The sequence below is a fragment of the Diadema setosum genome, chromosome 15 (assembly GCF_964275005.1).
Source record: "Diadema setosum chromosome 15, eeDiaSeto1, whole genome shotgun sequence".
NCBI lineage: Eukaryota > Metazoa > Echinodermata > Echinoidea > Diadematoida > Diadematidae > Diadema > Diadema setosum.
Window position 1 is genome coordinate 22,891,696 of NC_092699.1, and position 21,517 is coordinate 22,913,212.

The 21,517-nt window shown below is 39.8% G+C and overlaps 1 protein-coding gene across 1 annotated transcript in view; it reads right to left on the reverse strand.

Moving 5' to 3' along the window:
• Positions 1–251: 251 nt before the first annotated feature.
• The window catches only part of LOC140238598 (DNA-directed RNA polymerase, mitochondrial-like), a 31,170-nt gene continuing 9,904 nt past the window's right edge, over positions 252–21,517 (reverse strand). The window contains exons 6-26 of the mRNA XM_072318498.1: positions 21,069–21,162; positions 19,652–19,857; positions 18,918–19,043; positions 18,137–18,178; positions 17,536–17,612; positions 16,828–16,894; positions 15,597–15,732; positions 14,349–14,482; positions 13,349–13,449; positions 11,808–11,928; positions 10,790–10,986; positions 10,263–10,341; positions 9,428–9,550; positions 8,793–8,915; positions 7,867–7,944; positions 6,466–6,654; positions 4,478–4,644; positions 3,551–3,649; positions 2,542–2,614; positions 1,299–1,384; positions 252–387 (exon numbers count right to left, since the gene is read on the reverse strand). Of these exons, the coding sequence (XP_072174599.1) occupies positions 252–387; positions 1,299–1,384; positions 2,542–2,614; positions 3,551–3,649; positions 4,478–4,644; positions 6,466–6,654; positions 7,867–7,944; positions 8,793–8,915; positions 9,428–9,550; positions 10,263–10,341; positions 10,790–10,986; positions 11,808–11,928; positions 13,349–13,449; positions 14,349–14,482; positions 15,597–15,732; positions 16,828–16,894; positions 17,536–17,612; positions 18,137–18,178; positions 18,918–19,043; positions 19,652–19,857; positions 21,069–21,162 (2,454 nt within the window). The remainder of the gene's footprint in view (positions 388–1,298; positions 1,385–2,541; positions 2,615–3,550; positions 3,650–4,477; positions 4,645–6,465; positions 6,655–7,866; positions 7,945–8,792; positions 8,916–9,427; positions 9,551–10,262; positions 10,342–10,789; positions 10,987–11,807; positions 11,929–13,348; positions 13,450–14,348; positions 14,483–15,596; positions 15,733–16,827; positions 16,895–17,535; positions 17,613–18,136; positions 18,179–18,917; positions 19,044–19,651; positions 19,858–21,068; positions 21,163–21,517) is intronic.

The window sequence follows — 21,517 nt, forward strand, 5'->3', positions numbered from 1 at the left end:
TAGTCAGTCCAGTCTTTTTCTGAACTCTTTCAAGAGTTAAAACTCTCTTTTTGATGAGCACCTTTCAAAAATGGCTCAGTTATGTGGACACTGACCAGAACTTGTTGAGCCCAAGTCTGTGTGACAGATAGCAGACCTGTCAAAGATCAGCACAGAGCCGGTGGGCAGTCTTCAGATGGGCAAAAAGCCAAAAAGCGCGACACTCGCTGATGGTTTCTCGGCTTCAAAGAGAAGGGGGCGTTGACCCATCCTCAGCTGAAGAAGTATGTTGACCTCAGGACATTGTCCAGGTCAAATTCGCCCTTCTCGGGGACGTTTGAGACGTAATCACAGACCATCTTCATGTTCCTACTCCCCCTCTTCAGCTTGTTGGTGTCCACGATGTCTCTGAAAATCAACACAAGAGGGCAGCAGACATTCAGAAATCACCTGCAGAAATGGCATCCTGTTCTGCACAGGAACATCCTCATCCAAAACTAACTGCTACACTGTAAAGTCAGGCCATTATCTCATTAATCAAATTTCTAACCTACAATTTTTTGAGTTAGAGAAACAATAGCATGAATCTCATGTAGCCTCATCGGCATTGCTTCTTTGCTGCATGCATAGTCTACACAAAGTTTTGTAGCACCTATCTCTTGCACCTGCTCACATAAATCAACAATGAGCATCTTTTTTCTCTCTCTCTCTTGCAAATCAGCCATGAAAACTTCAAATAAGCCAGAGCCTCACTGAATAGACTTGAATCACTGAAACTATCACAAGATCTTAAGAGAAGAGTTAAACTGGGTCTCAAGATATGATCATTACCACAAAAATCAAATATGTACTCACTGCATTATTTGCTAGATCTGTCACTTTTATATCTTTTTTTTGTAATTGTGCAGTTGCTGTCGAAATTGTTCAGTGTTGTGATTTTTTGACAAGACTGATCAGCAAACTACTGTAAAAGTGGACATTTTCGTGCACTCAGAAGCTTGCGCGAAAATATAACCACGCGAATATTTTTGCTTGCCATATGTTCCAGTAGTTGATTTCTTGATTCTGCAGAATTAAAGAAACGCGAAACTCTTTTTACCCGGCTGAGGGCACAAAATCAGTCGCACGAAAATATCCAGTTTTACAGCATCACAGCATCATTCTATATCATTAACTGTTGCTACAATCTATATACACATCTTCCGTACAGAAAAACATGTTTTCTTATTTACTAAATCATCAGAGGGCATTTACTGTTCTTGAGATGAGAAAAAGACATACATGATTCAGAGTTTGTAACAATGCACATAAAAACTTACAATTCTCCATATTTGTCGATTAGAAACTCGGCCAAGTTATCCAGGATTGGTTCTTTATGCAACTTGACAAACTGACTTCTGCAGATCTGGAGTAAAAAAAAAAAGAGAAGAGGACAGAAAGATATCCGTAATACTCCTGAAGATGTTGATCATAACGGTTGAATCCTAAATCGCTGGAGGTGATAACAGTTTTTCTTGAGAAGAAGAATTGTAGACAGTTCATGTGACATTTTGCTTTATCACCTCCAACCCAATAGACATATATTATAATATAGTCAACTCATCTATCTATCCATCTGTCTATCTATTTGTCCATCTGTCTGTACGAGTCCATCTCCAGGTCAACGAGACGGTCAATCTGCTCTGAAATGCCAATCTACCTGAGCAGCTACAATGGTCAACCTTGTGCAGTTTGTATTGCTAGAGCTACCAAGAAAGAATACAAGCAGTCTTTCTCTAGGCTATCACATAGCAATGCTGCAACCTCTTTATACAACATGCACACCTCACCATGCAAACCGACACGTTCAAACAACGCATCCCGATCATCCACAAGTTTGCTGAACCTGTTCCAGCATTATTTCCCCCGAAGTCATCTATCAACAATAAGCCAGTGTGGAGTTAGCTCATGGGCACATTGGTACAATTATGACCTTTCTTTCTTTTCTCAGTAGATTAGGGGCACTTCACTCATTTTCAAAGTGGCATAATGCATATGAGCTTGCCCGATGTAACGATTTATGGAATTCATGTTCAAACAAAGAATGAAATTGCGTTTAGATCAGGTGATCAGAATGCTCCATCAGCTGACAATTAAGCAGGCATCCATTTCATTGTTTAGTATTGAATGCAATAACAGCCTATTTCCTTTTATATCGCAAAATACCATGCTTGCTGTCAGGTGGTTGTGCTGGCAAGCACCATATAGATCAAGATCACATGAATTATCATCACATCACAGATGCTTATCTCAGTGAATTAACAAACCAAAATGCCTGTTGGTATGAATTATCTTTTTTCTGCTCATGCGCAAAGTGGAACTCCAAACTGGCTTATTGGTCAATTTATCCATGTGGCTATAAAACTATGAAAAGATTAAACTTAATTGCAAGGAGATGGTGTCTCTTTGCCTCAGATGGATCAACATTGCGTTGCAGATAGCAGCAATTGGTAAATCAGAGCCATACATACAGAAAATAGTTATAGTATCAAGTGTGATATACATGTAGATGGGACCTCTGACCTTGTTCATCTCATTGACTGTGCTGGCGTGAGTCCAATAGCAGTCGTGAACTGAGGCAAAGGTGATCCCCGCCCTAGGGAGAAAACAAAGGTGACAGGTGTTTTATCAATTCTATTGTAAATGTGGAATATTTCATAGTGTGGACATTATTGTGCAAATTGGCACTCTATTGCACTATTTCCCCCCCCCCCCAAAAAAAAAAAGAAAAAAGAAAAAAGAGAAAGAACACAAGAACACTATTGGAGATATCCAATAGTATGCTAAAATACTGTTATTTTATTTCATTCAAAATTATAAAAAGGAAAGTTTACTGAAATCAACTTAGTGCATAAATTCAAGAGTGCAAATGTTTCCACTCTAGAAGTAATTCTTAACCTGTTAAAGGCAAGTCTCGAGTATACTCGGGCATGTGTCTATGGGAAATGTGTGTTGTAGCAAAATCAGCCCATCCTCAATGGGTTAACTGACCACCTGGACTCACCTACTCTCTGTCTACATAAAAGCATGTAAAAAAAATAGATAAATTAATCGATGCTTGAATAGTTAGATGTGAATGAATAACTTCCTTCTTGAAAACGCAACTCATGAGTCTCTCTATTGAGCCCCTTTGCCTTGTATGGGCTATGGTGTGATAACAGCTTTGACAAATAGAGAGAGAATAATAGCAATAAATCATAATGGACTCAGAAAAACAAAATACAAATTAGAATAATGACAATCAGTTGTAGCTACCAGATGAATCACTGCGATAATGTGCTGGTACATGGGGAGTATATCAAATGGCTTGTCAACATTGTACAATTCCATGCCATAAAAAGCTCCATTATGACTTCTACTGTAAGTTACACATTTTGGCTTGTTTTTATGAAAGACTATAGCAGTCTGTAAAAAGAACAATCATTCATTCTACAATATGTCTTCTTCTTTTTAATTGTTCCTGCCAGATATCAAAGAAGCAAGCTAGACGAAAATAATCAGCATGCACAGTTTGTGCTTGAAGCCGCCATACCTCTGTGAATAGAGGGACGTCAGCATCATGTGAGTGGAGTCCAGAGAATGGATGAAGTTTGGTGGGAAGGCGTTTTTCTGCTTCATCGTGTCTGGACGTCTGTAGAGAGAGGGGCATGAAGAGCATTGCCACATAACACGTCTTGCTTATTAGTTGTCAACCGTAAGTGAAAACAGTCATAAAAAAAAAAAACAACCCAACATATTACTAGCCTTAAAGAGCCGACTACAAATTTCCTTTACATATATGGATAAAAAAAATGAGATATCTTTTACATATAAACTACAGAAAACATCTCCACAAGAATAACAAACATGGCTCTGATGAAAATCAGAACATCATCTCTGATAGCACTCCACACTGCTGCATTCTGTGCTACAAAAAGGTGGAATGAATGCTTTTCTTTATCTGAATGCTTATCCAGGGCTCCACACTAACTTTTTTTTTTGGTGGCCCGAAAAAACCCAATAAAAAACATTAACTCACTGCATGCATTTATGCATTTCCGGCGCAAAATGTTTCAAATTTATTGATATACTTTTTTTGAAATTTGGTGGCCCGACTTTCATTTTTGGTGGCCCCGGGCCACCGTTAGTGTCGAGCCCTGGCTTATCACCAAAGAGTAAGAACAAAAACTGAGGCAGCTTCAATATACCACAAGTCATACATTATGAAACAATAAAGGCTTCGCTTTGTATTTGACCACAATCTAAATTGGTAACATTTTCCTACACTGATGCATTGTATACTTCTTTTCATATGCAAGTGTATTAGCTTGAAAAGTGACGGAAGTCATTCAGACAAAGCAATTTCTTTTTTTTTTTCCACCGACGAGAACACAAATACAGCCAACATCCGCACAATTGTGATCTACACGGAGTTTGTGTTGCCAATTTGATACGATCACATGACTCTCTCAGGACTCACTCTGATTGGCTGTGTCTCTCCTCGTGGTAAACGTTGCGGCCGCCGTGGTTGACCACCTTGAGGCTCCTCTTGTGGTACGGCTGGACGATGGGCAGTCCGAGAGGGGTGACCCACTCCACTGTCTCGCCGGCCTTGGAGATCAGCCAGGCACTCTCCGTCAACCAGTCCTGGGGAGGAGGTTGTCAGTTAGTGAAAAAGATTAAAACCAAGAACTGCTTCTTGCCACACTCATATCGTCACTGGGGTGACTAGACTGACCAGACTCTGTATCTCAAATTTTGGTAAAAATGACTTTTTTTCTGGATTAATTGTCAGATAATCAGTTACGTGATGTCCTGTCCAAATCCTAGCTGTCTCACCCCCAAAATGAAGCCACATGGCATGTCAAAGCAAGGACTATCCCATTTGATATATAGTGCATTATTGGCTGCCATGTTTTTTAATTAAAAAAAAAACCAAACATTTAAAGGGGTCGTATGGTTCTGGTTGAGACCTAATTTCAGGTTTCTAACATTATTTTGTGAGATAATGAGAAACCTCTTATGAAATATGAAAGAGCATGTAATTCTATGAGGAGTTCAACGTTTATTTGATGAAAATTGGTATTGAAATGGCTGAGATATCCAAAAAAAGAGCGATTCTAATAAAGTGTGGGACCCACAATTTATGACGATCGCTTTGTTTTACTTTGTTTTTGGATGTTTCAGTCATTCCAAACCCGATTTTCATCAAATAAACTTTGAATTCCCCTTAAAATGGTATGCTCTGTACTATATCATAAGTGTTTTCTTGGTATCTTGCAAGAAATTAAAAGCCCAATTCTCATCTCTACCAATACTGTACCATCCCTTTAATGTTTTGTAAGTACAAAGTCTTTGGGTGGTAGAAGGCTTCACGTTGCACCACGTATTCTTTCTGGAGTATGTGAGTGGCCCTGAAAAGGGCCTACCCAATCCCGACGTTTCGGCAAGCATGTTCTCGCCGTTCCCTTGGGGGGGGGGGGGGGGGGGGGGGGGGTCACAAGGGTGGGACAAACACAACATACAAATCTCCACTTCCTAATCTCTGACTGGGATTTACCTGAGAAAGTGCTCTGCAACATACGTAAGTTGAGTTCTGATGTAGACCCTCACTGTTTAACCCTAAAATGACTGGGCTATTTTGGTAGCTCGAAAGACTGGGGGGGGCCTAAAGGGCCCCCCTTAAGATCTCCGCCGTGGATTGCGCGATCGCCGCGGAAATTTGCACAATGGTAGTGTGCGATGTAATCTACAAGATCGTATATTCAAATTTTCCAAAATAGTCTTCTTTTATTCTATTTTGATTAATTATGCTAATTTATGCGAGAAATCAGACTCTTTGATCTAAATCAGTAAATAAAGCTCCATAAGTGCTCATTTTTGGTCTAATTATTCTTTGTGGCATTCTTCGCATATGTACTTGAAAAAAATTCGGTATCAAAATTAATTTCTTATTTATTTTATTGTTTTATGAATTTCTTATGTATTTTTTTTTTTTGACCTTTTGTTTTTGCTGTTTTTTTAAACAAAATTTGTGGCAGACACTTTTTGAAGCATAATACTACTAAAACAAATTAATTTTAGCCATTGAGAGTAAAAATAAGCATATTTATATGAACCATGTGAAAAAACTCAATTTGCATTGACTTTGTACACAAAATCACATTTTTGAGCCATTTTCGGTCTCACATGCATGTACAAAAAGTTATGTAACTTCAGAACCGTACCCCCGGGCGTCACAAATTTGGCGTCAAAATGTGCGGGAAACTCGAAAGAAAAAAGTCATAGAGCATCGCGGCGAGAGCATTGCGTGTTGCAGAGTAATCGCGCGAAATGTCGAGGGGTCTTTTTAGGGTTAAACACAAGTGATTTGAAGAAGTCGGTGTGCATCATAAACAAGACATGTTGCACTACAAGGGGAGGAGGAGACCCCCCCTTGCAGTGGAAGAACGGTTTGCAAACACTCACCTGAATTTCTCTTGTCTTGGTGAACATCTTGCGAAGACTCTGGAAGACTTTGATGGTGAGGTAGCCCGCTGCATACCACTTCTCATCCTCGGAGAGGCTCTTCTCGTCTCGCAGCTGCTTCAGGATCTGGCGCCGGCTGCCGTACGACGTCACTCCGTACACCACTGTCATCACAGGCTGCTTCACGACCTGGGGGTAGGGTATGGCAGGTTCACAGTGGGGTCATGAATTTTGTACTCGAATTGCGTCATACCTTTTGTTTAGGTTGGAGAACTACTTGGCACTGTCTCTTTAAAATCATAGCATTTTGTGAAGAGCTAACACGCGTCCGTACACCACTCCAACCAGAGTGGTGTTACTGGAGGTTGAGAACAAGGGGAGGTAATGGAAGCTCTTTGGAACTCTCTTTATCTAATCGTGATATTTTTCTTTCCTTTGCTTTTACATATCATAATGTTGGTAATAACATTCCATATGTGACCCTGCATCACAAAACCAACAAAAAGTGACCAGACATGCATTTTTAGTTAGGGGCAGAATCTGAAAGAGCAGACTCTAAGCTTTAAAATGATCTATAACTCAATTCAAATGGATTCTCTTAACCTATCTAAATACTGGAAAGAAAGCACATGCTCTGGAAATGCTCTGAGAAAAGAAGCTCTAAAGTACAAGGGTCTATTCAAGTGTTTAATCTTTACCAAGCCACACTAGCTGTGCAATGAATAGGACAAAAAACAGGATGTTAACCACTGGAGCAACAACAAGAAAGGGATTATCAGATTAAACTGAAATCAAGCATGCTCTATTAACACATTTTGTCCGTGACTAATGCCAACTTACAAACCAGTAGCATTATCCTTTCAACAGTTATTACAGTTGAAAGTGAAAAGTGTGCAAAGGATTTTCAAGAAATGAAAAAGGGCCTTTAAGACATACATGTACCTGATCACACTACTCTAAAAAAAAAATAAGTTGCAGAAAAACTGCTGAAGACACACTTTCCTATTCATTTTATGATCCCAAACTTAGGATTCATGTGAAGGAAGAATAGCTCTTTCAGAAAATATGAAAAACTCAAGATTGACTTGGTTGACACATTTAAATTTTTTTTTAGTTCTAACATAAAATCAAGGGGTGCAACACTTGTGGTTTTGTGATATGGGTCGCATATTCTAATTCAATTTTCTGTTCTGTATCAACATGTTTGTAAATGGCCCTACTAAGCACTATGTCAATGATATTTATCATTTTAATATCAAACTGCAATTATTTTTTTTTTACTCACAGTAATCATGCTAGATTGCAAACTGCATTATTTTTCTTACTAATAGTAATCATGCTAGATTACAAACTGCATTATTTTTTGGTGACAGATTGTCTGTTGGAGAGCTATTGACTTACGTTTCTCTTGACATGGCCTTCAAGAGCCTGTGCTGTCCTGTTACCCTTAGCAGCATCTTGAGCTCTCAGCTCTTCAACCTGTGCTTGGTAAAAGAGTATTCAATGAGAAACTGAGAATGCGAGCATTCGTAAAGATTGGACTCAATGGACGTAATGGTCACCTTTCAAAATACAAGTCACTCGATACTGCACTACATCACACATGGTTCATAATGTGTTAGGTACAAATGCTGTCGACACCCATTTTGTTTATGCATCAAATCTGTATACTGAGTAGAATTGGTTGCTTATCTTCCTCTACATCTAAATTATGATTATCATTATCACCATTAAAGCCATTAATATCATAATCACCACCACCATCATCATCATTATCATCATATTTCATCAGCACCATGATCACATCAAAATCACAAGATTCATCTTTTAATCAGCATCATCACCGTCACTGCCACCTCTAGGATCACCATCGTAAACAACATCGTACAATGGACTAGTTTAGCAGACTACTGTAAAACCAAAAACAATCGCGGCCTGATACTTTCATGACTTGGAGCAGACAGCCTTTCTCAGGGCATGAAGGTTTCGCAAATTGCCATTTGCATTCAATGCGTTGTGTAGACAAACAAATTTTGTGTGCAATTTACTTCCACAAATCTTGAATACTTTGAATATAGTCAAATACTACTGTAAACAGACCTTTGTGTATATTTTCATATTATATCATATCACGACAGTTGTATATTCAGGTGGAGGTTTCACCTAATTTGTACCTGGTAATTTTTGTATTGTATTATTGTACCTTTTCTTTTTGTATTGTATCATTGCACCTTTTCTTTTTTGCAACGCTTTTCTTTTTCTATGACATTTTCTCGAGGAATATGTAGTACGTAAAATGAAACTGAAGTAAAAGTTGCCTATGTTACCATTTGAGCGACTCCACTGTAGACATCCTGCGGTACGTCACTGGGGTGGAGGTTGACCTGCTGGGCGCCAATGAGGTCGCGACCCAGGGCAGCGTAATGCTGCAGACCATTGCAAGACCCATCCTTGAATCAAACACAAAAGACATATACAGAAATGTAAGGCAAAAATGACAACAACAGGTGTACTACAAACACTTTAGCAACTTATAATTGCTACACCACTAGGTCACATCTCCTTATGAAGTTTAATGCATCCATTTTCGTTGAAGTAAGATCTACTCTAGTAGATGAAAATACTGGAAGATGCCCTCCCAATCCCCCCCCCCCAAAAAAAAAACCAGCAACAACACACCAAATAACAGAATACAAAGAGAATTGAAGAGGTAAAAGAAGGAAAGATGACAAAAAGGGGAAAACAAAGAAGATTTGGACAGAGGTGAACATACAGATGACAAAGAAAAAAGGAGGAGAAGACAATAAAAGGGAGGTGGAGAAGAAGAATGAGAAGAAGAAGAAGAAGTAGAAGAGGAGGGGAAGATGAAGAAGAGATGAGATATGATAAGACAAGACACAATGTCCTCCTCACACTTTTGAGGTGACAGTGGACAGAAAAGACCAATCAAATTCTAGGCTACCTGGTGAATGGGAAGATGGCTGACGTACTGCGCTGGGTCACCTGACCTCGTAGCCGCGGCAACCTCCATACAGGATGCCAACGTCTGCCAGGGCTCGTCTGACTCTCTCCACCAGCCGTTGCCCTGGAAATGGAATATTGAAGAGTCACTGCAAACATGGTAAGTTACCAATGGCCTATCAGTTTTGTGGTGTGTCTGGATGTGATTGCATACGATACATCAAAACTGCTCAACATTGAATATCTCTTGCTTTATACTCCAGTGATATCATTTATTCTTTCAATGGGAAACCTGTGCATGATGACAAAAATTAATCTCCTACTCCTTTCAATGTGAAAGTGGAAGGTAAACATGAAAGCTGAAGGCAAACTTATTAATGATTCGATCTTGTAAACACAATTAAACGTATCTGTTGCAGTCACTGAAAGTGCCGATCTCAATGCAGGAATATGTTAACATCGCAGAATTGTTCACCCCTGTAATAAATGTTTATGTTTAATAAAACACATTGCCTTGCTCCTTCTGCCTTCCTCCCCCCCCCCCATATTTAGCAAAAATCTAATAAATGTCACAAATTAATCAGAGGAAATGGGTGTTGAACATTCTTTAGTTTGTCGCAAATTCTCTAAGTTGTAAGAAACTTGCTGTGCATACAGATTCCCTTTTTTAAGTAGGGCTTACAGTCAAAATGAGAAGGGTCATGTTCAAGTATAAACACCACTTAATACACGATGACATCATTTGGTATAACAGACACCACATTAGTACAAAGTGATTGACAATGGAAGCTAAGATGCATGCCACAGTCTTAGGTAAGAAATCGATGAAAACTCACATCCAGGGGCCTGTCGGCTGAGTCTAGAATCTCTGGCATCATGTCATCAGCGTACTGCAGCCTTTCAGCAACTGAGCATCTAATTGGTGATGGAAGAGAAAGATGACACCCGACTGGTTTATGGACATATTCAAATTGCAAGCATCCCTCAAGACAAAGCTTGCCCCTGACAATCAGAAATTTTGTCCAAGGCCCTGACACAGCAACAAGCTTATTCATGCCAAACAAATTCAAAGTATTGAAATGTACAGAGTGCTTTTCACGTTACAAAAATGGAGATATCCTTGTAGGAGGATGCTAAACTGCAGCCAAGTGACACTTCATAAGCAGACTGACAAATATTGCTGTGGTAAAGTTACAGAAAGAATCTTGTCCTGAGAGTATGCCATGCTAAATATGAAAACAAATTATAGATTAATGAATATTATTACGAATCAAAAACCCTTCAAACACAATGCAAAAAGACCCACAAAATCACAAGATGACACGAGATGACACATTAATTCCTTTAATCTGTTCTTATATACCTTTTCTTTTTCCCTGTGAGGTTGACGAGATGGATCTTGAGCCAACGGAAGCCCTCCTCACCCAGCGGTCTCCCCCTGGCAAACAGGAGGATACTCCGAGTGACATCATTACCAAAGTGGTTGAAATGGGGCGGGCAGGGGTAGACGCGACCGCGGAAGTCCATGTTGTGTGGGAACCAGAAGATCTCATCTCGGTACTAGCAGAGAAAATGGGATAGAAATGTTCCATAAAACTATATTTAGTACGTTTCCTTTTTAATGTGGGTGTGTTATTTTCTTGCTCCATGATATTGTAAATACATGCTGACAGACAGACAGACAGACAGTCAGACAGACAGACAGTCAGACAGACAGACAGTCAGTCAGACAGACAGACAGACAGACAGACAGTCAGACAGTCAGACAGACAGACAGTCAGACAGACAGACAGACAGACAGACAGTCAGACAGACAGACAGTCAGACAGACAGACAGTCAGACAGACAGACAGACAGACAGTCAGACAGACAGACAGACAGACAGTCAGACAGACAGTCAGACAGACAGAGACATGGGGAATGGGATACACTTGAATGCATGTGTATATCAATGTAAGTGTGTATGCATAAGTGTCTATCTATACATGTCATTGTAAAGTATGTGAATGAACATAAGTATGTGTGAGTATGCATATATGAGGATGTATCTCTATAATTATGTATGTTTGTGCGTATTCGTATGTGTGGGTAAATGTGCGAGTGCATGTGTTTATCTAGCAGGGGTAAATGATAAGACCATCAACGGTTGCCTTGGATACCCTCGAATACACATAGATGTAATAGATATATGGCGCAACATAAATGCATCATATTATCGTTATTATCATTATACCCACAAATTTGAACACAGTATGTGACCTTACCACTGATGTGTTGATGGGGAATAGAAGAAGAGAAGAGGAAATAAGGACGAGGGATAATCCTCCAAAGAACACACATTTCAATTGACCAACCCAGCGCCAGCATTGACTGTCCTTTACCTTGTTTGCTACAGACAGTTTGTAGAGCATGTCCATACGAAGTGAGTGCATCTCTGCTTGCAGCTTTCGGGAGATTGCCCTCTCTCTGTGAACGTGGGCCATCTCCTCTCTCGTCATGTCACTGAGAAAAAAAAAAATGCACCGGTAAGTCAGTTCACCTGGCAATGCTCCTGGGTGATTCATAAAAGCTGTCTATTGGGCGCAGCAATTCAAGGTATTGTTAAGATTTAATAAGAAGGCATTTCCTGCCATTCTATATTCATGCTCTGCAGGTCAATCCTACGCTAAAAAATGTCTGAAGTAAGCAATGAATCAAAATCCAGCTGACATCAAAGTTGATACAGTGCACTCCCGTCATAATGAACAGGATTATAACCAAATTCCCTTTACAACAAACTAAAAATTAAGGCCACAACATTAACCCCTCTATGTATTTCTATTTTTTTATTTGTCTGGTTATAACGAAATTTCGATATAATGAAGGATAATCACAAACACTGTCACAGGGTTTTGGGAAACCTTTTAGGTTTTTGAAACCTTGTTCTTGTCAGTCAATGGCCTTTATCCACGCTGCTAACTTCTCTTGGAAATTTGTTTGCACTGGGGATCCTGCAAAACCCAACTTTATTGCCATTGGCAGCGACTCCCCATCTGTTTTTTGCACCCATCAACAACACAAGTCTTAACCATCCTTGCACTGTCAATAATATGACCAAGTATGCATTATCTAGCCCTTTACTACTGTAAAAGTGGAAATTTTCGCGGTGTTGAAATTTTCGCGCATTTTGCGCAACTAGCAACTAGTGCGAAAATAAAAGCACGCGAATATTTTTGCTTGCCATATATTCCTGTGCATGATGTCTTGATTCCGCAGAATTAAAAACACGCGGAACTCTTCTTACCCAGCCAAGCACGAAAAATTACTCGTGCGAAAATATCCACTTTTACAGTACTTTATTTCTGCGGTTACAAGACTCAGCTTGGACACTATACCGCTGGCTTTGGGACAAGTGCTGCTGCTACATACGCATGCCATGCCTCGAGCTCAGCTTGCATATTTTTCTAGCGCAACTACCTATCCATGCAACTGCATGGATCCACTGCATGCTCCTCACGTTTTTGCTCCTCAGTTTTTGCCCCTCGGCAAGTTGATGATGTCACTGGAACCTCGTACATACATATTTTGATGCAAATCTGCTTGACAGTGAAACAGCGCACAACTCTAGAAGAGGATAACCAAATACCCTTAAATCAGAGACGCACACTAACCCATTTTTTCTACTGGTCCGACCTGTCTGTTGGACCAGTAGGTACAGGTCGGACCAGTAGGTTCCCAATGTTTCCTGTTTTTTACTGATCCATTCCTGGAAAGTTACTGGTCTGACAGTGATTTTTACTGGTCCTGGACCGTCAGACCAGCGCCAGTGTGCAGCGTTGCTTAAATGCACATGTATGCTAATTTGCTCAGCAGCAAATCTAGTGCATTAAAACACAAGGAACTGAAAAGGTTTGGAATGAACCCTGAAAGTAAACAGTCCTACCTGGTGATTCTCTGAGGTACAGGACAGACGGATGCTGGCTGAGGGATGTCCAGCTCCTTGCTACCATTGTCCCGGAAGACTGAGATAACGGTGTCCAACACCTGGCAGTGCAGAGGAAATATCACAACAGAGCTCAGTGAAAGAAGCCAAGGGTCCATTTCATGAAAGTCTTGTGGGAGACTTTTAGCTCATAATATACAATTAAGAGAGACTTCATGAAAAGGAGATTACTTCTCTTTCAAAGTCTCTCATAGATTCATATGAGAGACTTTGGCCTTCTGAGATTTATGTAAACACTATTACGTGATGACTTCATGAAAGAGACCCCAGCTCGTAGTTCCCCTCTGCACATGAGCAGAAAAAGGGTAATCTGTACTAACATGCATGCCGCTCTTTAAGTTCACTGAGATAAGCATCTGTGATATAATGGTTATTCATGTATCATAATTAATGACGTTTTGCAAGCAAATCCACCTGACAGCGGCAAAGTGTTCATTAATCAAAAAACCTGGTATTTGGCAATACTCATAGAAAATGTTTGTTAACGCGTTCAGTGGGACCAGACAATGAAATGGATGCTCCAACAAGTGTTAAATGATAGACCATTCTGGTCGCCGGACCTAAACAAGTTCATTTTTAGTTTGAACACGAATTCCATAAATTGTTCCATTGGTCAAGTTTACGCATCTACATGTATGTTGCTTTCAAATTGAGAGAATATCCATAAACAAACTGAGGAAGAAAGAGCTGACAAATGTGCACATTAGCTAATTGCCACACTACGCCATCTTGCAAATGGAAAATACTCACATACCATCAACATCAAATGCCTTTGGAGAAAGAGCTTCTAACTCATCAAAATTCAGATGGGAGGATACAACAGAACCACAACAAGATACTCATCTAAACTTGAAGATATATGATCTAATACTCCAGGAGAAATGACTAAGTACATAGCAGACCTTTGCTTAACAATTTTGTCCCTCCATGATCTACTCACAGGCTTGTTGATGATCCAGGGGACGGCACTGAGCTGGTTGAGAGAATCCAGGATTGGGTAAAGCTCAGCAGAGTTAGTCTTCTCAAGAAGCAGCTGGTGCTGGTGTGCGCCATCTTTACACCGCATGATTTTGGCTGAGGGTAGACAGATAATCGTAATAATTGAAATCAATGAAATTCTTGCATAAAGTTGCTTTCATCGCATGTGACGGACTATTGCCCTATATCAACGTAAATAAACAGCTCGATGCAAGAATTTCATTAAAACTTGTTAATACATAGTACCTGCTGCATGCTAAGAGAATCAGAACCAGCACTGGCTGTCAGACAGAAGCTCAGTGGTACAGCGGCCAAGATGCCAGTGCAGTGATTAGGAGGTTATTGGTTTGGATCCAGCCTGAGTGTGTATGCCCATGATTTTTGTGTTTGTTTTTTTTAATCATGGCTACTACTAAAACAAAACACCAATTAATTCAGAGCTTATTTAAGTCAAGGTAAGGCAATTTGGAATCAGTTGATATCGCAATCATAAAGACTACTGTGTACGCCATATATTTTGCGAGGTGTTTATTTTGGCAAATTTCACGACTTGGGTGCTCTCTGCAAGTTTTAAGAACACTCAAAAATATCAAAAAAGAAATTACATCCTGCACATCAAATAATTTGAGTTATAATTAAGCATATTTGTCCTTTACCAGGGTGAGAAGGTTATATTTGCTACATAATATGCAAAATTGATACATTATATCCCAACAAATGGGACTAAAGAAAACTGAAGACTAGAGGCTTCTGTTAAAGGTGCATGGTCCCGGTGTTTTAGTCAAACACATACGTGGGCGCACAGCGCAAGTTTCCTATAGAGACCTATGCTATCGACTCCTCTTTGGCGCTTACGCTGTGGCCCACTTCCCCGAGTCCGAAGAAGTCCGATCGAATGTAGTCAGTGGTCCGATCACAGTTCGGCTCATGATTCGCCTCAGGGGGATGACAGCTTTAGCAAATTTCTTTTGTGATGTCATAATAAGAAGCACATATGCACGCACCCTGGCATTACTACAGACTGCGTGATGCACATAAGGCAACGTTACTTGGCTACACCTACGCGCTTTACTCTTGATGACAGGTCAACTTCGGCTATCTTCGTATCAATGCTGACGGTGATCGGCAGCATCATCAACAGCGCCCTCTACACTACCGGGACTATGCACCTTTAACAATTATTTTGCAAAAACTGGCCACTAGGACTCACTGGAACTGAGAGGGTAGGCACCAAACTTGACTGATGTCCAGGGCAGCGGTGGGGTGACCATTGGAAGCATGTTGGAGTCAAATTCGAGGTTTGGATCTTTGGCTGTCTGGATCAGATCCACAAGGGTGGGGTGAGGCTGCAAAAAACAAAACGAAAAATACAGGCATATAAAGTGATAAGATATAGAATGAAATACATGTCTTACCCACTATGGTATAATATAAATACTGTTGCTGTTGGATGTAAAAGGATTGAATGATCAGTAGTTTCAGGGCATGACAATGTTACTGGATTCAGGTCTAGATATGAGGTGTTGTACACAACAATATTGACAAACCAATAAAACAGGCCCTTTACCACTGGTGTCCTTTCAACAATGAACATGAAATATCTTGGCAGTTTCTGTTTAAAAAAAATACAATTCTATGACTCTGCTGCAAGACATTGCGCTTTCATTTGAAATATTTCCTCCTTTTTAACCACGCTATGAAAATATGCTTGCTTCTATCCTTTCTCAACTTAAGTCATGTCTCATTTCATTGCTTCTATCTGCAATAGCTTGCTTTGGGAAGAAATTTCCTCTTAGTCCCTCATTTTCCTTTGAGCAGGAGTTTTTTCTTCATCATCAATCTGCACTCATGTTGTGAAACGCAGTCAATGAATGGAGCTTATCTTATTCCCATATCCAGTATGGTGTCACTGTGGCATTCCCATCTGATTGAGATTTTGTTATACTTAAGTTGGCTAGCTAACTTATGATAAGATCATTTTGTTGTCATTTTTTTTGTTATTATTGTCATTATTATTATCATTTTTGTTTTTTGGGCTTTTTTTTGGTTGTTGTTGTTGTTGTTGTTGTTGTTGTTGTTTGTTTGTTTGTTTGTTTATTTTTTTTTTTGGGGGGGGGGGGGGGGAGGGGGAGGGTGTGCCCAAATGCTCTTGAAGGAGCTTGCCATATCAACATAAAGGGCCTAAGAACACAAGGCCAGAATTCACAAAGGTAGTTTAACTTCAGCACGTCGATTACTGGTCTGCAAATTTTATCTGCGTACGAGTGTGTGTGCCAGATCACATACACCAACAGACATCTAATACTTCATGTGCTGATATGCCTATTTTGCACTTGTTCTAGTCCAAGGACTAGATTTAAACCATAGATTGGACTTATAGTACCTTGGTGGGTTCAGGGCAAAGGGTTCAAGTTTTCTTTGTATCTATAGGGTAGACTCACCTTGATAAAGCCAACATGCTTGAAACTCCTGTAGGTGTACATGTGATACAAGGCAGGAATCCATTGCCTAATTTAGATGGGGAGGAGGGGAAAACAAAATGAGGGGGATAGAATGAAGTCAACTTTACTGAGGTAAACAAAGAGGATTACGTGGTATATTCTGTTTTCCTCACATCTATGCACAGACTGCTGGCCTCTCTTTAATTAACTACTCAATTCAAACATCAAGTGACTGTCACTAGAGTCTAACATCTATTCACTATTTGATGTCTCTATCTCCTTTTAATGTATTCTACATGCATCATGATCCACCTGAGGCAAAATTTATTACAGTGTCCAAGATGCCACTCAATCATGAATGAAAGTGACATACTCATGAATGATTCGCTTGAAAATATTTCAAGAGGATGTAGCCCAGTTTGGAGGTTATCCAAGTTTTATGTAAGTTAGTGTTTGGTGTATAAAAGGAATATGATTTACTCTACTAGTACAGGAAAACAGCAAAATATGGTACGGTATGGTATGCTTTTGGAGCACATCAGGAAGTGGTCCACTTTTGGCACAGTACAGTATGATACAGTACACTCTAAGAGCATTCAAACGCTCCTCTGGCATGGGTACAGCACGGTACGCTTTAGGAGAGCACTAGAATGTACCCATAGATGAAGTAGAATTCAAAATGAAATTTAAAGAGAGTGGTAAACTTACTTTTCTGGCTTGCTGTTGTGCATGTTGCTGTCAATCTTGATTTCTCTAAGCATCATGTCAGCCAGGAGTGTTCCAATCTTTACAAGAAAGAGAAAAAGGAAGGACTGAAGTAAATACATGGTAGCAAGTACCAGTAACCTTGATAACTAAGGGTCCCTCCTTGGTTATACATTTCTGGTGCTATTGGCGTTTGGTGTAGTTCAGGGATTTACTTAATAAAAAAAGGAAAAGAAAAAAAAAGAAGAGCACTATGAGAATCACAATATCATGTCAATGCATGCAACCATGTACACAGATGCTGGCAGAATTCTGATGTTTTGTACAATTATGATTACACAGTCCATACAAAATAGAGAAAAATGTGTATACTCAATCTGTACTAAACAAGGAGTATTCAGAGGTTATTTATCTTCTCCACTATATCCATATTACCACTTATTGTTGGTCATCCCCTCTGTTCTTTTATCTGTATCTCTCTTGACAGTATTTCTTTAAACTTAAATGAAATTTCTGATGATCATCATATCAAACAATCTTCTGACTGTATTCATGACCACATCACTTCACAAAATTGCATCTGTACAATTCATTGTCTACTCACTCCAAACAGTAATCCAGGGGGCCACGGCTTGGCTTGGAAGCCCTGCAAAAAGGCAAATAAAATCACAGAAAACAAGTTAGTATTCAAAACCATTAATGATAACGATGATGGTAATGATGGGGGACAATGAGTTAGGGTATGACTGGGAAACAGGTTTGTTTTAGTTACAACACAACAATGCATGCACAGAGTTCGCTTTTGTATTCAAATTAATGGATATCTCCTCCTGAGGACTGAGTAACAAGTTATCTGATTTACCCACTCCTACCGCTTTTCTATCCATGAGTGGAATCCAGTTTAGATGCAATAGTTGTTGATATAAAATGGTTTATGTAGCAAATCACAAGCACTGACATGAGCTACATGTACAATTATGTATTTTTGCTTATGCACAGGAGTGCAAAAAGTGTGCAGCAAAAGCATAACTGCTCTGCATATTATCCTGTGGCATACTACTGATTGCTTGTGTAACTGTCATCGCAGCATTGACCCAATCACTTTATTTGACGCAATTGTACCGCAATAGCAACTTTTATCTGCTGATATCATAGTTCATAGACCCATTTATTAAAACAAATAATGCACAAGCTCAAGTTTGTGATGTTATTCTTGTCCTTAATTCTTATTCTCATTCTTATTCCTTTTCTTGTTTCTATTTTTACTTTTATTCTTATTCTTATCATCATCATTATCTTCATCTTCATTATTATCACTATCATCATCTTCTGGGTGAAAGACATCTTTACGGTCCACTGGTAGGCGACAACCACATTGGCCTCACCTTCTCCAGGGATGAACTCCCCAGCATCTCATCCTCCAGCTGATGGAAGTGTTCCCGTGGCAACCGAACACCACCATCCTGGTGCTCGCATGTGGTCTCTACATATTTCTTGTAGAGTTCTTTGGTCTGGAATGAGGAAACATTAAATGAATTGGCTTCAAACTGACTTTATTAAAGTAGCGGCCCATATTTGCAAGAAAGTGGATTAAATTTCATTTCATATTAAATTCTACATGTGGCTTGACATCTTGATCTCTCAAACGCTTCACTGTCAAACTGATCACATCTCAAACGGTTCACTGTCAAACTGATCACACAGACTAGAATTTGCAATGTCACAGCATAGACTTTGGTGACATGGCTGTTTGATAAATTTCACAATTCCATGCTTTGCCAGCTTGAAGCAGAAATCAAAACTTCATACTTTCCTCAAAGTTCATCATGACTGCTTTCAAAAAAGAAGATGAATCTATGACTTTCTGAAGACAGGGCCAAATTTAAACATATTTCATGGGTATTGGTAAAATAAACAGAGAATAAGCTATGATGTCATTATTCTTCCAGTCCAGAAATATCATGTGCCACTCATCTAATTCTGATGGCTTATGCATCTCAATCTACCCTGGATTAGATTCAGATAGAGACCACATTTGTTGTAATCACGCAGGATGAAAAAACAAACAAACAAACAAACAAACAAACTAGTAGCCGGTGAGCCATCGTGGTCACCTCACCTGCTCTGAACTCCCCAGCTGCAGCTTGCTGCGGATGCCATACTTGCGGAAGAGGCGGCTGCCAAGGTCACGGGCCAGCACCACGGTCATACTGCCCTCCATGGTGGCCGCTACCGTGGACAGCGCCTGCAGCATCATCTCAACGTAGTCATCCACAGGCAAGAGTTTCAGGAACGGGTAGAAACACATGGAACCAATGTTTGGGTCTGCAAGGTCACAGGTCAATAGACAGATGAGGGAAATACGTTATATCCCAATTCTGACTGTCTAAATTTTCTTTCGAGAAATACTGTACAAGAAAGAGTCAAAGTGCTTCACTAGACTTGTAACATGAAAGCAATGTCAAAAGTAATATTCACGCTTATGGCTTTCTCTATTTCTCTACTAAAGTGGGTTAAGAACTTCTAGCCTTGATGAGTTGTGCGTAATTTCAATGATCTGCTCTTTTGACCTTTGAGAAACAAACTGTGTAACTTCATTTATGATGGGATATAACTCTTTAGCTTTGTTTCAATATATATCCTTTTGGATGTTTTCTTCTTTCTAACATTTTGTCTGTAATGTCACTTGATTACCACTGGCATCATTAAGTTTATTTGCTGAAGGACAACTGTAAGGAAATACAGAATATGAATCCAAGCAGATCGCACTGCATAAATATTACTGTAAAAATGACTGAGGGCAAAAATATTGTTTACTGTGTGTTTCTCCTTAAAGCAGGGTTAAAGCAGGGTCTTCAATACCATAGGTTCAATGTATTCATTGTGGTGTTGTAATTAACCTTACCCACTCATTCAACCCTTTGTGTGCTTTGAGTGCTGATTGGCACAGAATACCCAATAGCATTGTACACACTGTTTAAAGTCCCTAGCATGGAGAGGGTTAAGACAGGTTTCCTTTATAGTCTTTTGTCAAAGCCCTCTTGCTGTAACGGGTGAGCGAAGCGAGCCCAGCCGAGCGCAACATTGCGAGGGCCTTTTGAGATCTGCTTCATGCATTATCTTTCATGACACATGAACCCTACTAAATATTCATATCAACGGGTTTCCGGTTGACCAATGGAATGGCGCGCTCCTAACATCCTCCATCTTGGTGTTGTCCGGCCTGTTCGCATGTATCACTGACCACCAGAGGAGGTCTGTGGCGTGCATTCGCCGTATGCAAATTGGGCTTGGGCATACAGACACGCTTATTGGTCCATTTTTGCTCCTGAAGTCGGGGAGCAAAAGTTGGTAATTCAAAGGGCTAACAAAAGGAAGCGAAGCAGATCTCAAAAGGTCCTTGTGCTGTCGCGCTCGGCTGGGCTCTCTTCACTATACAACGAGAGGGCCTTGACAAAAGGCTATCTCCTTTACTGCTCCGGTGTCTCACATTTTGTAAAAACAAAGGAAATCTGATGCAATGGCGGAAAACTCACTTTTAAATTTGAATTTCTGACGAGTGATCTCATTTTCCATAGCTCTCTTGAGGGAACTTCTCCACTGGACTCTGTGCCTGTCCAATAGCTTTCTCTGTTGGGAATGGTAAAGGAATAGTTTCATTAGTTGAAAGCATCTGATGCGACTGACTCCATGTAATTCACTAATTTGATGTCAACATATCAATTTTCACTAAAGGTCATACATCCCTTTTGCAAATCTCTTCAAATTTTGCATGGCTGAAGAATAATGTCTCATAACATAATGTATGAAATCTTATAGTAACTGACCACAGAGTTTTAATTAAAATAAAAATGGCAAATTGTCACTCCAAAATATGCTCCACTTTTGTACAGAGAATACCATATGATTTTTTTTTTTTTTCTTTCGGGGGGGAGGTGGTCCAAATAAATTCACTGCAAATCTATAATATTGTTTCCCTTTCCAT